At 39.0% G+C, this 16,414-nt stretch overlaps 1 protein-coding gene across 3 annotated transcripts; it reads left to right on the forward strand.

Annotated features, from left to right (window-relative positions):
- Positions 1 to 76: 76 nt before the first annotated feature.
- On the forward strand, positions 77 to 14,548 carry MTERF3 (mitochondrial transcription termination factor 3). 3 transcript variants are annotated; one of them, XM_005517008.3, is made up of 8 exons: positions 77 to 205; positions 635 to 968; positions 3,301 to 3,453; positions 4,443 to 4,632; positions 7,659 to 7,806; positions 9,007 to 9,078; positions 11,799 to 11,960; positions 14,292 to 14,548. In XM_005517008.3, exons 2-8 carry the CDS (start codon positions 653 to 655, stop codon positions 14,484 to 14,486), a joined length of 1,236 nt encoding a protein of 411 aa, XP_005517065.1. In that variant the 5' UTR covers positions 77 to 205; positions 635 to 652; the 3' UTR covers positions 14,487 to 14,548. The 3 variants fall into 3 exon arrangements, with proteins under 3 accessions (XP_005517065.1, XP_087911962.1, XP_087911957.1); XM_088055831.1 differs by lacking the exon at positions 77 to 205 and adding an exon at positions 220 to 358; XM_088055836.1 differs by lacking the exon at positions 3,301 to 3,453.
- Positions 14,549 to 16,414: the final 1,866 nt, after the last annotated feature.

The following is a 16,414-nucleotide window of genomic DNA, read 5'->3' on the forward strand; positions in this document are numbered from 1 at the left end:
GCTCGCCCTGCCGCGCCCACGAGGCGAGGGAGGGAGCAACGGAGCGAGGGAAGGGGGGGAGGCGGGGCCACATCGCCCCTTTAGAGCACCGGAGAGAAGAGTGCTGCTGCCTGCTTCCCCCCTCTGTTTCCTCCCGGGTGGTCTCGCCCGGGGAGGGCCGGGGAGCGGGGCGCACACGTGGGCCGGGCCGTGCGGCGCGGAGCAGGTGAGGGGCTGGTGGGTGCTGGTCCGGGGCCGGGCGGTCCTGCCCTGCCTCTTCTCCCGCAGGCCGCACGCAGCGGCTGCCGGCGTGGGAAGGGAGCCCTGTGAGGGGAGGGCGGCGAGCGCGGCCCAACCCAGCCTCACCGCCCTGTGGCCGGTGTGTGGTGGTGGCTATACGCGGAGGCCCCCGTCCCCCTGAGAGGGCTTAGGTCCTGGCTGGGCTTCCCCCGTGCTCCCAAGGGAACGGCTGTCATACAGGGCTGCGGGCGGAGGCCTTCAGACCCGGCTCCCCCGTTTGTTGCGCGTTTAAAGCCTTAGGGTAGCTACGTGGTGCTTCGTAGTGAGGGATCGCTGTAACACCTGGGGGATTCACGCTCCCGACTCTACAGCGAGGCAGGCAGCGCCTGTGTCACTCCGCACCGTATTTCTCTAGGATGCTGTGCTGAGGTGGATGATGGCTGTGTGGGCTCGGCACGTCTCCCGCTGGTGTTGCCTGCTGAGCACGGCCCGTGCTGTTGAGTTTCCCGGGAGGCTGAGGAGTCGTGGCTGCCGTGAGTTTGCCCCTGTGGCTGTGCTGCCTGCTGGAAGGGAGCTTGTTCCGTGCAGACTGCAGGCGTACAGGCAGGTGTCTGTAGGAAGCTGTTCCCCGCCCGACAGCGCCAAGGATGTATCCTGCTCTTCTCCCGAAAGTAACTTGCCTTCAGTACAACAGGAACAAGCAAAACCAGAAACATTACCTGATCTGAATGCAAAAATACTGGACGAAGGTAAGAGCCTTTAAGGGACACCATTTCTCCCAAATCTTCAAATTATGTTTTCAGTACGCTGCGATTTAACCCCAGCTGAGTTCTCCTTTTTTTGTCCTGTTTGCCTAAAATATGTATCTGGAGTTTCTGACTTTCACTTCTGATTAGCTCTGTAGTTAATTCCAATATTTATGGTCAATGTAGAATGCAAAGAATACCTTTAAAGTGAGATAAAGGTATAATGTTTTGGGTAGAAATGTAGGTCTGGAGCTGCTGTGTGAAGGAGTTTTCATAACCCTACCTGCGTCTGCTGAGCATTTGCTTTCCCCTCACAAATGAAAGGGTATTGGTTTGGTGGTTTTTTGGGTGTTTGGTTTTGGTGGTTTTGTTTTGGTTTTTGTGTGTGTTTTTTTGGTTGTCTGTTGGTTTTGGGTTTTTTTTGGTTGGTTGGTTTTTTGTTGTTGTTGTTGGTTGGTTGGGGGGGGTTATTGGTGTTTGTTTTTTATTTTTTTAATTTTGAGCGAGGCTAGGAGATTCCACGCGTGAAGCAGCTCACAGTGCACAGCCGTTTGAGGGATCAAGGATGACCAAGAGGAGGCACTAGTGTGAAGCCTCCTTAAGCACTGCCCTGATGAGAAATGCTCTCCCGACTGTCTTCTGAGGAAAAGAGATGAGAGAAAGACAACTGTGCCTTAGTATTGTTGCCCTGAGGAAATTTACTCACTTTTGTCCCCCATACTTTTATATCCAAACGAGGATTATAGCATTTCCATCCTTTCAAATTACTTAGGGTATGCTGTGGAAACTTAACTCTGAATTACTAAATAGCCTTGTATGTTCAGATATTTCTTTGAGCCCAGTCAGCCTGGATTGTACAGAGTTTATTATTTGGGGTTTTGGATTATTTGGATTGTTGTATCTCAGAGCCACAACAGAGATCTGTGTGTGTAGTTGGTTCTGCAGCTGGTTGCTGCACCAAAATGATGGGTCAGCCAGCTGGCATGTGGCTGCACCTGTGATGCAGTTTATCCACATGCCAGATTTTTATCTGCCAGTAGACTGAGTGGAGACTGTGTGTGTGTGTAGCATTTTTCCCAGCTGACAGTCTATAAATGGAATATAAACATAATTGATAATTTTGGGGGGGTTTTGGTAACTTGAAGTATGATACCAAATAGGAAGTATAAAGACCTTAAAGTGGCAATACAAGACATGCATGCATCTGGAATGGATTTTATTGTATATTGGTTTGGTCCTCAACAAGTTGAAAAAAACCACTTGATATTCTTATAGATTCCTAGAGAGTTCCTGTTCAGTGTGTAAATGTTGCTGAAAACATTTTACTGTGCTTTTGTTTCTGAGTCTGTGAGAAAAAGACAAGACCTTCAACAGCTATCAAGCTAGTCTGTGCAACTCTTCCTGGAACATTAGGCACATCCTAATTACTTTGCAATCTGTCCTAGTAGAGTTCTGGTGTGCCTTTGTATCTTGACATGGAAGAGTCTGGTCATGGTCTCTAGGAAGCGATTATACAAAGGTATAGGGCACAGAAAGTCCCCTTCCTGCAGAGTTTATAATTGGGGCATCTGATCAGTAATCAAACTGATGATTGATGTGGATGCTAGCAGCTAGCCTGCAAACAGTAATCTTAATCTTGCTGCTGTGAGCTCCTGTCAATGGAAAAATAGATCTGTTAAGAGATTTATTTTTTTTTTTAAAAGGCACTGAATTCTGTGACTTGGAACACTTAAAGGAAAATGAGTATAATGATGTTCCATTGAAACCTTAGTAGGAAATTATTCCTTTTGCTCTTAGAGATAGTGGCAGTCAGCTGCCTTTCTGTAATGGATAAGACATAATAGCTTGTCTGGAGCTGGCTGTGAAATACGTTAAAAGTTAAAACAACTGCATTTCAGGCATCACATTCAGGAGAGCCACAAAGTAGTGGGCTTGTCAGGTTATGAAAAATAATTTTTGCAGTAGTCTTTTATCTGGCTGTGATCAGGCAAGAATGCACTTGTGAAGACATGAAAAACGATCCTTTTCGAGAGGGTGATGGGATCTGTTGTCTGCAGTGGTCTAGGCAGCAGACTGAGGGCAGACTTGCTGGGTACTACTCTCATATTTGGCCATATGAGTAAAAGTTGATGGGCAGTGACCAGGAGATGGAACAGAGGCAAAAACTGAAAGCAAAGTCTATGTTTTTATGTTTTCAAATAATAGGTTGGCTGTTTACGACATGGCACAGTGTTCCTGCATTTTGAAAAGGATTTTAAGAGCTCTGTATAACATTTGGTGAGAGCAGCTTTGTCTTTCACAAAATGTATTTGGGTCTTCTATATTTGTTTCTTAGACTGGGATGACATCCCACCTTCATCTGCTTTGCAAGTGATTTCTGAGGAAGAAGCTGTACAGATCATTGCAGAACCTCTTCTCCCCATTCAGTCTTCCACACTCCGAGATTACGTTGATCACTCAGAAACCCTTGCAAAACTTGTCCACCTAGGTATGTGTGATTTTGTTTGTGTGGTCTGCCTATGGCAGGAGCTTTGAAGATCCTGTAATTTGTTTTTTGCTCTTACTGGTTACCTTGTAAACTTGAAAATGGGAACAGTGACCAATGGTAAAAAGCTGCAGAATGTTATCCAGGGTAAATGGACAAGAAGAGGGGACTGTGTCACTAGCAATGCCATACTACTGGGGAACAAAACTGGCTGGTGTTAGTACCTTAGTGCTGTGGGTGTTAGAAGGAGGCATTTCCCACAGCTTCAGGAGGTGGGGAATCGCTGTGTTACTTAAGTGGTCTTTCTTCTTTTGCGCTGGTTAAGGATACTTTCATTTGCGGCAAAATACTTTGTAGCTTTCCATCCTTGGAAGGAGGGAAAAAGAATGGTTCCTATGCATAATCTTAGGAGTGAGGCACAGCACACTGGAGAGGCAAGAGGGAAGGGATTGATGAGAATCTTCCTTCTCATCAAAAAACACTTGGGCTACAGAGATACCCGAGTTCAAACTTCCTGACCATCTTGTTGCCCAAATGTGCAAGGAAGATTAGAAAGAGGTTGGAGAAATGAATATTTGAGAGGGGGAATCTGTCCCTATGTAGTAAGAAATTGCCATGTGTAAGTCGGTATACAAAGTCACTTCACTGCAAAATTGTCCTCTTCCCTTTTATAACAGATTTGGAAATTCCACACACGTGTACCATTGTGCATCAAGAGCAGGTCTCTAAATGTGGCACATGCAGGATTCACTGCAAATGTCTTCCATCAAAAAATAAACTCAGCAAAAGCTTCTAAAATGACTGCTTATTTTATCTGGATTCTTTCCACAATATACAAGGTGTTGCAGCCTTGCTGTGTTGAATAATTAAAGTATGCAAAATCAGTGCAAAAAATTGAGTAGTCCTATAAATTCCAACATGCCTTTGTGAAACATTTACAGAAAGCAGGGTCTGTGTTTAATTAAAACAATTTCTAATTTTGTTTGTTGTAGGAGTTGACTTATCCCAAGTGGAGAAACGTCAAAAGGCAGGTCAGCTCTTACTGACCTTGGACTTTGAAAAAGATGTAAAAAAAATACTTCTATTTCTTAAGGATGTGGGTGTAGAAGACAATCAACTGGGACCATTCCTGACCAAAAATCCATACATCCTTGGTGAAGATCTGGAAGCTTTAGAAACCAGGTAAGCCTTTCAAGCAGTAGCAGGGTGGTAAGCCCCTGGCTTTTGGTTTTCCAGTTGGTTTAATCTTGTCTGAAGGAACCTGTGCTGCCTTCTTTCTTGCCCTGGCTCCATGTTCTTGTGCCTCCCCATCTGTTGACACTAACCTGTGATGGTATCATAAGTCAACACCTTCATCCATATTAAAACTGTTAACAAATTTTACTGCCCATTCCTGTCTCTCTGCCACAGAGGAAGCAGCTTGCCTTCCTAGGCCACTTGCTTTACTCATGTCAGCTTTCTTTCCAAAATGACATCCCTGAGGCTTTACATAACTTTGTAAGACTATATTAAACTCTTCAGGCACAATTTGAAACCTCATGAATTCTGCAATCAAAGAAGCAGACCTGATCTCTTCTGTGTTGACATCTAATACCAGCAGAAGATTTTGGTGACATTTTTTTCCTGTTGTCCAGCTGAAACTCGACACAACACTACAATGTGCTAATGTGTGTCTTTGTTCACACTTGTATGGCCCTAAACTGTTCTTTAGTCCTTAAAATTAATTTTATGTATAATATTATTCCTAATTGAATAGGTTTTTTTTCAGAACAACTCATGTATATGTATGTGCATGTTTAATGAACTCAAAACTTCCCAGTACTCCAGAGAAGAAAGTCTGTTGTCCTGGCTCTTGCATGTAGTAGCATTTCTCTCTGAAACACACATATGAAAATACAGATATTTAGAAACAGGTGCATGAGTAGATTATTGTATAACATAGACCTAACTTCTTTCCTCTCTGTTTTTCTAATCTTGTATTCAATAAGGGGCCTTTCAGAAACAATATCCAAAAAAATGGATATTGTTTCTGAAAAAAACAAAAAAATACCCTGTGTCATTTTCCAGCACTAGTTTTGAGTCTAGATATCAGAACATATTGCTTAAGCTCTTCTGAAGAGAGGTTTGATGTTTTATTTGTGATAAATATCCTAACTCTTCCAGGAAGTCAGATTTTATTTTTAGTGACACTTTTGTGGCACTGGCTGCTTAGTGAAGTAGGGGCTAAACAGAGCAATCCAATTTCTTCTTAATTTTCTCCAGTGTGATTCTTCCGTAAGTTTAACACTTGTGAATGATTTCTTGCAGGCTTTAAAGTAAGTAAGTGTGCTGTAAAGGCTGTGAAGTGAGTGTGTCTCAAATAGCTGTCTTTTGAAAGCTGAGTATCACCTTTGCATAAACAGTTCGGTGCAGATGGACGTGGTATTGGTTACATCACTCTGGAATGTTTTATTGCTATGGATTCCATGTTGCCAGGAAACAAAACACAAATTTCAATAGGTTTGGCATTTGACTTCAGATAAACACTGTAAAAGTCAAAACATTCCATAATTCCTAACGATTTTGACAGTTGCAAATCAGTGTCTGTACTGCAGCTGCACCAGATGCTTTGTTTTATGCTGGTGTTAATGATGACTTAAAACTGTTAACATGCTACATAGAACTGCTGAGCCCTGTAGCAGAACGAGGGCTAACCTTGGTGCCAGCACTCACAGATGTATCTCAAACTTTGGCAAGGTTGGATAGCTGTATTCCTTTGATATACTAGTTTCTAGAGTCAGGTTACTACAATCTTGCCATCCCTCTTTTAAATCTCTTGCCTTTCCAGGAAGAAATGTTTCAGGTGTGAATCTTAATGACTTGTTGACAGAAAACAAGTGGAGTCAGGACAGCCAAAAGATTTTTCATCTGCTGTCCTGGGGTGGCTTTGCCCTAAACCAGGACATCTGCTCATTTAGCTGTTTCTGGGATGCTTGGAAGGTGTGCCAGTTCCATTGTCATTGTCTAGAGCCTAGGGTGCTACCTTCTGTGTTGGGGTGCCTGCTCAGTTAGGAATTGGTCCTCTAGAGCTCGTTCTTATATCTTCCATCTGGAAGTTTTTGGCTTGTGATAACTTAATTTCTGAGGATTTTGGAAAGAGGGAAGTTGTAGTGACTAGAAGGCAATTTTATTTTTTTTCTCTACACAAGATATGGTTTAACAGAGCCCATTTTTTGCTGAATATATGCTTCTGAAGAATATTCTGCAACTCATTTAGTAGTATCTTAATTACTACCAGATAAACCAATTCTTGTATGCTCTAAGTTGATCTGACTGCAAATACTTCTCATATTGCAATTGCTCTCATTATAACCAGAGGAAACCTCTCCAAATTGTTTTTTAGTACACGGTAGTACGTGGATTGTCTCTTTACTTTGTGTGCTGTATTTCCCCTCTTACGCCTTTTTTTCTGTGAGCTATGGTAATCGTCTACTGCAAGTGGTACTCAAAATAAGATTTCACTTTCAATGAAATCAACAAAGTTTGGAAAAAGTTTTGACTTGGAAAGAAAGCAAGCCAGCTCTGTTAAATATCAAAACTTTAGTCAACTCCTCTTGCTTTCTGAGGACCAGATGTTTGTTATTCACTTGTTAGACCACTTGTTAGTGACTGAAAGTAGGGACTTCTTTGTGGCAATGTAACTTCAGCTGATGTAGAAATGTCTTTTTCAACACTATCTCTACACGCAGCATCATTGTATGATATTCCTACTCCAATGCTATCGGCAAAGCAGGAATGTATGAGGTATAGTACTCTGCTCTTTCAGCAGTAGAAATGGAATTCATTAAAATAGCATAAGGCTGTATATGTCTTGTCCATACCCTATGATGATCTATTACTGTGTTTGCAATCTAGGAGACATGCTGGTAGTTAAATGTAGGTTAACATAGTTATCTGCTTAAGTACAGCTGGAAGGAATTAAAATCTGTCTTCAGTATTGACATTCTGCTCTGAAGTTTATTTTACTTCTAATTAATTGGAAGGGAGGATATTTTGCTTTTACAATAACTGCAGATTTCACCCTAATTATTTTTGGCAGGGTTGCATGTTAATGCTAGAACATCTGTCCATTTATAAGATATCACTGAGGAATTTAAGTGATCACTGAATAAATGGAGGCAGTAAAATTTTCATCACTGGATTTTATTTTGTTTTTGTTCTCTTTCTAGAGTGGCTTACCTAAAATCAAAAAAATTTGGTAAGTCAGAAATTGCTCAGATGGTCTCAAGAGCTCCATATTTGCTGTTGTTTTCAGTGGAAAGACTGGATAACAGACTGGGTTTCTTCAAAAATGAACTTGGTCTCAGTGTAAAAAAGGTAAAGACTGAAGTCTTCAGGTATTTTGTTAGTGACAGTTGTAAGGTCTTGCAATATGAATACTCCCGAGTGTTTGGAGGTTATCAACAAACGTGTTATCATCAGTCATGTCACTAGAGGGTTACAGGAGGGTAACACGGTTTTAACTGTCTGTGGAAGTGATACCTAACATTCAGAGGACATGAAGTACAGGTTCTGAAGATGACCTGCTACATGTTATTATCAAATAATCATGTGTATGTCCAGTTTTATTATTTGAGGTGGGTCAGAGTACTGAATTAATTACTGAAACAGCAAGCAGCTCTTTTAACTTCTGCAAAATTATTTGTTGCTCTTCATCTCTTTTAAGATACTGTAACATAATTAAGTCATCATTTTAAAAAGTAATCTAATCTGTGAGTATCATATCAAGATAAATGCCAAATCATATGTTCAGGTCACCAAGAGTGACCTCTGGGTTTGCTCATGCGTGCATACCACATTACCTGCTTAGCAGGTATTCAGCCCTGTGCTTCAGGGATCTTCAGGGCAGGTAGTAGCTGGACTTGCCTGGAATAAGTTAGTTGTGTCCTGCAGTAGGTGAGGATTGCAATGAATGCCAAACTCCAAGTAGAATCTAGGATTCTTCTATTACGTGAACAGTCATAGCTGCTGCAGTGCCCTGTTGCTGGCCTTTTCATGTTTGAGGTGAGAGATCTCTTTGGAAAAGGGTTTAGTCACTACCTTGTACTCAGGGGTGGATTACAAATAATCAGAAACCTTAGGGAACGTGGAGTAATTTCTTGTAGTGCTGTTACACTGGACTAACCAGACTCTGAAGTTAGCACCACTGCTGCTGAAAAATCCTTTTATAGCCTCCATTGGGTAGTGTGTTATTTTTTTTAAAAAGATGGGAAAAAACAACTGGAGGGCTGAGAGAAATTGGGCACTTGAGCATACTTTCTCCTTTTGATGCATGCTTTTACCCTCTACCTGTCTGCTTTACAATTGTATTATTTTTTTTGTTTTCCAAAAGAACTTATTTGAGTAATGTTTTGCATCTTAATATACTGCTGCTTCTTGCAAATTCATCTTTGGTGTAGAGAGAAAATGAACTACAAAATTAAATACAAAAAAAAGTATATATAGGATCTTTCTTTCACAGTTAAATTTACCAAGAAGCCTTCAGTAAAACTCTTTATGTGTTTTTCCTGATTGTAGACAAAGGATCTGGTAATTCGTCTTCCAAGGCTACTGACTGGCAAATTAGAGCCTGTAAAAGAAAATCTTCAGGTGAGCTTATGAATAGATATTAAGAGTATATTGTATATCCATATAGTTTAAGAGTTATCAGAAGATAAAATTCCTGTAGGGGATTGTGTACAGAAATAATTCAGTGAAATAATTTTAGTGATGATCTAAAATAACTCTACAGCGTGCAAGCTTACCCAATACATAGTGTTACATTAATCTGCCTTCTACTCTGATGTAGTGCCTTCCTGCCAAAAGTTGCTATGTGATGACATAAATGGTTAAAATAGTTTTTAATGAGTAGAAAAAATACTCAGTCTTTTTCCCCCTCCCCCCCCTTAATTATGTTTTTTTGCTAACTCAGATTGTCCGTAAGTATTTAGGAGCAAGAAATGTGCAGCTGATTATTTTTCTCCTGGCAGGTAACTATCCTGCCAAAATGTGCATTTGACACCTATTGTCTGATAGCAGATGGTCGTTATTAACAACTGTTGGGTAAATAACTTCAAACCCACAGGGATTCCTTTCCCTTTTGAAAATGTAACTATGTATTGGTTTAATTACTGTGCCATAAAGCCATCGAGGCCAAACAGCATGATGTAGTGTAACAATTTGTGAAATTCCATTATCCTATAACAAATAACTGTGAATCAAAATGTATCATTTTCAGATAGACTTACTGCTCTGAAACTATTAAAGACTAGAAATCTTGCAATCTGAAATGTGTGTGTGGTAAGGGAGGAGACTGGAAAGTAGCAGACTGTTCTAATTAATAGTGCTTTCTTTTTAACACACATTGTTTCCACAGGCTAGGGAGCCATTATTATAATGAATGTGTTTCTAAGTTCTTCAGTTCCATGTGACTATCTTGTTTATCTACCAAGAAATACAGCCTAGCACCTCTATTTTTAAAATGTGTGAGAGAGGGAAAGAAAGGAAGGATTTTTAGGTCCTTGTTGCTGGAATCTACTAATTCTTAGAAGCTCAAGCTTTTCAGGAGGTTGGATTCAGAATCTGTGTTCAGATCTGTATGTCCTAAAGTGGTGGTGGGAGGACAGTACTTGGAAAGTGAAATCATGTACCAACGGTTCAGAAGTGATCAGGCTGTATCCCTCATTCTGAATGGACTGTTATTTAGAAACAAGTACAGTAGCTGATAATTGGTTGTCATAAGATACCAGTCATGGACTAAATGTGCTGAAGGATGGCTTAGTCCATCCTCTGAGGGTTTCATCAAGCACAATTAGGGATTGTAAAACCTGAAAGCTTGCATTACTACTGCATATTGTGGGAAAAATACATACTTAGTTGAGTATTGCTGAGGCTTATCCTAATAAGGATATTAGCATGTGTGGCCTAGAGAGTTATTGAATATTAAATATGTTTACTGTCAGATTGAGTGCAGTCAAAGCAACTTACACTTGAGCTCACAGATCATGTCGAGGGAGCTGTTCCACAGTAGAAGAGCTCAAGATTCTTGCCACAATTACCTCTACAGTGGGCCTAGCTTTATATCTGCAGATTTAACACAGTGTCTTAACTCTGGTTGTGCATCTTGATGCAGGAAGTTACTCCTGTCAGCTCAGGTCCATGGAGGATACCACTCATGTACAAACACTTATTTTCATACTTGAATGCTGTCTTAGTTGATTGGTATTTTGTGTGGTGCACAAATACTTATAAAGCAGGAAGTTAAAATGAGGATTTGAAAGACCTGATTATAGTTGCCTCTAGAAACAGTTCCCTGTAAGGATTTGGAAGTCCTAAGGTAAATTCAAAACCCAGATCCTAAGCCCTTCCCTTCATTTGACAAGAAGTTCTGGAAAAGAGCTGTAGTCTTGGTACATCAAACTAAGCAAACAAAAACACCACCTTCTTGCCAACTGAAGTACCTTAGTTTGATATGAAAGTCTGGTTATATTAACTGGCAAGCACACCTACTTCACAACTGAAAACAAGCTGCTTCTAAGTGTCACTGGAGATAGAAGAAATTACTGAGTTAACAGACACTCTTGTATGCTGAATTCTTTCTCAACAACTCAATTAATTGGTTGCCATTCTGCACTTTGGGAGGAGTGCTCATGATTTTATTGAAAAAATGTGTTTTGTTTTCCTTTGGGGAAATCATAATTGAAGTCAAGGCAGTCTCTGAAAAAGATGTCTTACTTTAGACATTATTGAACTGTAGAATAAATTAAATAGACGGCATATTCCACACATCTCTTTTAGATTTAACAATCTGAAGTTGAAGACTATAGAAATTATACTCCCTATTATAAAAATATAACTTGGATACATGAGAGGTAAGACATTAGCAAAAGTAGGTGCTAGCTATTTGAGTGCTGTGTTTTACGGAGCTCATCAGCTCCATGAGAAGAAAGTCTCTTGACAGCTTGGTGTTGAAAATGATAAAGGACTCTTAGGGGAGAATTTTTATGCTTGTAACTACCATACATATGGAGACATGGGGTTTTTGTTCATATCTCAGACAAGCTGAAAAATAAATAACATTCATTATAATAAATAAAGTCATCTTTATTTTGGGGATATTCTATAAACAAACTACACTTTAATCCAGAACAATAAAAAATTTGCATCATCTGACTTGAGAAGAACTGAAGTGGCAGATATTTTTGTGGTTTGCATGCTTGTTGCTGTATAAAGGATAAAAGAATTTTGCATAAGTTTATTTTAGTGGCACATTAAAATAAGCTAAGTTTGCTGTAGCTGATTTGTGAAGATAAAATTATGCTCTTTTTCAGGTTTGTCAAATTGAACTTGGTTTCCAACGTAATGAAATTCAACAGATAGTGTATAAAACTCCCAAGATTTTAACTGCAAGTAAAAAGAGACTCAAACAGACATTTGACTACTTACACAACATAATGGGCATTCCCCACCACATGCTTACTCGCTTTCCTCAGGTGAGTTGTTAATCTGGGAATAAATTGTAGGTGCTTTTGTCACAGGCACTTCACTAATGTGCTGAAGGTGGAGCCTTGCTCTATGCAGAACATAAGTGAATTCTTCAGCTAGCCTGTGGCTGTCACTCTAATTGGGATAACTTTTATTAGCAATCCAGAAACCATTGAGGATTTTAGTGTGGAACTGCTGCTTTTTTTCCCCTTAGCATGTGTGACATCACTACCCACACTCTTGAGAATTTTCTACAGAGGTAGTCATGCTCATCTCTTCTGTATTCATGCAAGTGAGATTAGTGCCTGCTTAGGGATTTGCTTGTCCTGAAATCTTGCCTAAGACACACAAGAGAAGACAGATTATGCAGAAGATCTGTTCATTAGATAACACTATATGTATATATATACACACACAGATATATATATATATACAGATACATTATATATATGTACAGGTATTATATAAACATTCCTTTCAGGTTTGTTTGCTTAAAAAATAAGCTTTAGAAAATTTAGGATCTGAAAATAGTGTCAAGGTGTAAGATAAGCTCTGCCCATTAGGCAATCAGATTCTCATTGGTCTTATTCCTGCAGCAATTGCTAAAATAACATGAGATTAAAAATAGATTAGCTTCCTGATTACTATTTTGGGGGTTTCTTCTACCTTCTCATTACTATTTCCTCACAAATTAAAAGCTGAAAGTGTTAGTCACTTCATTCAATGCTGACATGCAGTTGCACTATCTTCTTACAACGTGAAAATGAAAACACAAGTTACAGCTTTGAATGGCAGTCATTTTCTTCCTAAAGCAAGTCTAGTAGAGAATCTAAGTGGCTAGAAAGCTAAAATTATATGAGGGAATAAAACTGCTTCCCAGGGTTTTGATTATCTTGCTATTTAATGTATCTTTACTTAACAAGGATGCTTGCTCTAATGCTCATCTGTGTCACTTTGTCCTCCTTGATCAGTAAGCGACCACAGGTTTTGCTTACTTCTCAGTTGTCTTATTGTTGGCTTTCTGGTGGTTCACCTCATCATTTTCTTCTTTTTGTTTGGAAGGGTAAGTGGGGAGTTTCCTCTGTTTCTTGTTCTTGGCCCAGACTCTCCTTCTCTTTCCTGTTCTTCCCTTTCACCCTTCAAAACTCTTGAGTTCTGGGATACAGGTAGTGCACATCAATCTTCATATGGTTGGGCCTTTAACTTGTGTATTCACAAATGTGTATTTATCTCCATCTGTACTCACTTCTATCCTGAGTGACAGTAATGTTGAAAATAGGAAGTATACAGGATTTTTTTAGGGGTCAAATTCTCTCTGATGTTACAGCTCCTCTTGTAGCCATTCTTTCTGTCAGCTATCTCCATAAATAGTAGTTAAGTGTTTTGTTTTTTTAATCCTGTATTCTGACTCCCTCTTAAAATTCAAGGAAGGCAGAGGAGGAGCAGTCATTTTGGTTTTCCCTCCTTGTTCAAATTAGTTTGCATCCTCATGGAATTCTTCTTCCATCAATGTAGTAGTCTCTTACCTCTTTTTTAGTAAAATCTCTGCTTCCTGTAGCATTCACATTTTCATTATTGTCTCCTCCATAGCATCTCTGTCTGTTCAGTGGTACTGATCAGGAATGAACTTAGAGCTTTGCTTTTATGACTTCACTGTGCATCTCATCTTCCCCACTTCCCTCTCTTTTTAAATGCCCTGCTGATTTCTTTTGTGTTTCCCCTACCACTGTTCTCATCTTTGACTAAGTTTGGTTTTTTTTTTTCATCAGGTATCTTCAAAGTAGGCACTGCTGTGCAGCAGAAGACAGATGGTTGTTTTAAATCACCACACGGTGCCTTTTGGCCATATTATGATGGCAGGAGTTACATCCACTCACCTTTGCCCTTGCCACTGTGCCAGTTTGTTGTTTGAATTATGCCATGTGATCACCTCTTCATTTCTTCCTTGTAACAGTGGTCATTTGGATCTGTCTGATCCAAATGACAGGGAAACTACAGGGAAAGTGCTCCTTGCTACTGAGTATCTCCACTCTCTTGGCTGTGATTACACAAAAATAATATAGTTGTTATATAGAAACAACTCCCAAGCACATTAGGTTTTTTGTTTCCCTGTTTTCTGTTGTGTGTCTCTCAGCATATTATATTGAAGTATTTATTAAATTTTAGATAATTTATATATAAATGTAACCTACCTGGTGTTTGACATAAATTAAAGGAAAATAAGTGTATTATTTGTTTGCTTCCTAGATCTTCAGTTTGTCTAAAAAAGGCTCTTATTTTCAATGCCTCAGGGTCTGAAATTTAGGGAACCTAAAAAAATCTTCCCTTTTTTCTTTTAGGTTTTCAACTCAAAACTATTACGAATCAGAGAAAGGCATATGTTTCTTGCGTTCTTGGGAAGAGCCCAGTATGACCCAGCACAACCCAGCTACATCTCTCTGGATCAGCTGGTTTCCTTGCCCGATGAGGTGTTTTGTACAGAGATTGCCAAAACGTCCATGCAGGACTTTGAAAATTTCTTAAAAACACTTTAATTAGTAACACATGAAAAAATTTATAGAATTAAGTTACAAAATAAACATACTTTATAAAACTACTTCCCTTTAAGGTGTCTTAACTTTTTAATTACTGGTTAAAAAGTCACTGTGCAAAGCGTGTAGAATTTAAAGGCTCACAGTAATAGTAATTTAAAAATGTATTTCAGAGGGATTGAGCCAATGTGTTGATTGCTACTAATGCAAGCCTTGCAATTAATTCAGAGTGGATGATGCAGCACATTAACAGAAAGGTAAATTCAAATTCTTCTTTTTTCTTTTGATAATGGCAGAATTTTGGGAGATGGAAAAACTGGCTAGTGACTTATTCCCTGTCTCGCCCTCTGTTGTCTTCTCCTTTCACCCTCTTCTCCAAAAGCTAGAATAGCAAGATAATGTGGTAATGAAGTAGTGTTGTGTTTACCTGCTTGAAGTAATAATGTTATTATTTTCCTGGTAAGGTAGAAAGAATCACACCATTAATGTGTGAAGCTCCTCATACAGAAAGACATTTTTTCAATATGTTACAAAGGTGTTTCCTAGTGAAGTGGGCTGCTGAAATTAGTATCCTAAAAGCTGGTTATAAATGTCAAAAAACCCCAAAAAAACAGCAAACTTAATTTAGGCAAATTATAAAAAGAAAATAAAGCTGTTTTTGTCCCTGAAATCTAAAAGGATTTTTAGTTACTTTTCTCTTCCCCTTGTTCAGTTCCACCCCCCCATACCAATGAGATTTGTGTGGTTTTATTATAGAAGTAACTATATTAAAAGAGGCTATAGTATATATTATGGTGATAGAATTAGTCAGTTGTAAAAGCTGAAGTAAATGCTGACATTGTGCATCATGGGAGTATTGGAAATACTTAATCTTATCGTTAAACAAAGCACATTAATATGGAATTATCAAATGCTTCACAGTGTATTTGGGAAAAATGAAAAAGCTGCCTAAATCCACACGCAAACTGCCTAATATTGTTTAGAAGTTTCCATTCAATCATTAAAAACAGTTCAGGAAATCTGAAATCACGATGTTTTAATTTGGATTTAAGCTTATTTATTGAAAAAGCCCCAGTGTTTTAAAACATCATTGTTGAAGCTAAAAATAGCAATTTTTATGAACACAGCAGAATAAAATTCAAAAGGTTAAATTCTTATAATAGGTGGGAAATAAAGTAAGGTTGAAGAGATTTAAAGAATGAGAATAGTAGTGATCTCGGGGTTATGACTTCGGACAAATTCTTATTTATCCAAGTTAAGAATTTGAAAAAGAATTTCTTTGAAACACATTGAAAAACCCCAGTCATTGTCTGCGATATAGCTGAGATGATCTCTTTTGTCCTTTTTCTCATGATTCCTGTTCCATTGGCCTGGAATGATTGTTTGAAATACTCTATTAAATAGATTGTTCTTGGTGGAGATGCATAACAAATTTCATGGTGACTGAAATGTGATGAATAAGCACTTCACCCCATTTCCTCCTTTTAAATAAAAGTATTCAAGTCCAATATGCTTACTTGGATTTTTGACTTTATTAAATGCTAATAACAAACTGTAATCTTCAGTCTTGTAAAAATGTTAATAGAAAGTTTGTGGGTTCATAATGTTTGAGTTAACTTTTGCAGATTTGCTGCACTAGCCTTATTACTATGTCTTACATTGTAACAGAAGTCATATTATACAGCGTGTATATTTTGAATGTCTCAAACTTTGAGCTTTAAATTCCCTTAGTATTTTTAAATGTCGAAATGATTGCTGCCAGAGCTAAACCAGTTTCTTTGAAATGTTAAATACACAAGCTTCTGCCGAAATAGCTTCCCCAAACTACGATGAAGAATGGAAGCAAAACATTTAATGGGAGTCCTAAAATGGAAGGGGAGAGAGGCTCGAAGACCTTTTTGAGGATCATGACAAGAACGTTGTGGCTTTAT

The sequence above is a fragment of the Pseudopodoces humilis genome, chromosome 1 (assembly GCF_049639895.1).
Source record: "Pseudopodoces humilis isolate 2021_Gansu_Grassland_sample_001 chromosome 1, ASM4963989v1, whole genome shotgun sequence".
In the NCBI taxonomy this organism is placed as follows: domain Eukaryota; kingdom Metazoa; phylum Chordata; class Aves; order Passeriformes; family Paridae; genus Pseudopodoces; species Pseudopodoces humilis.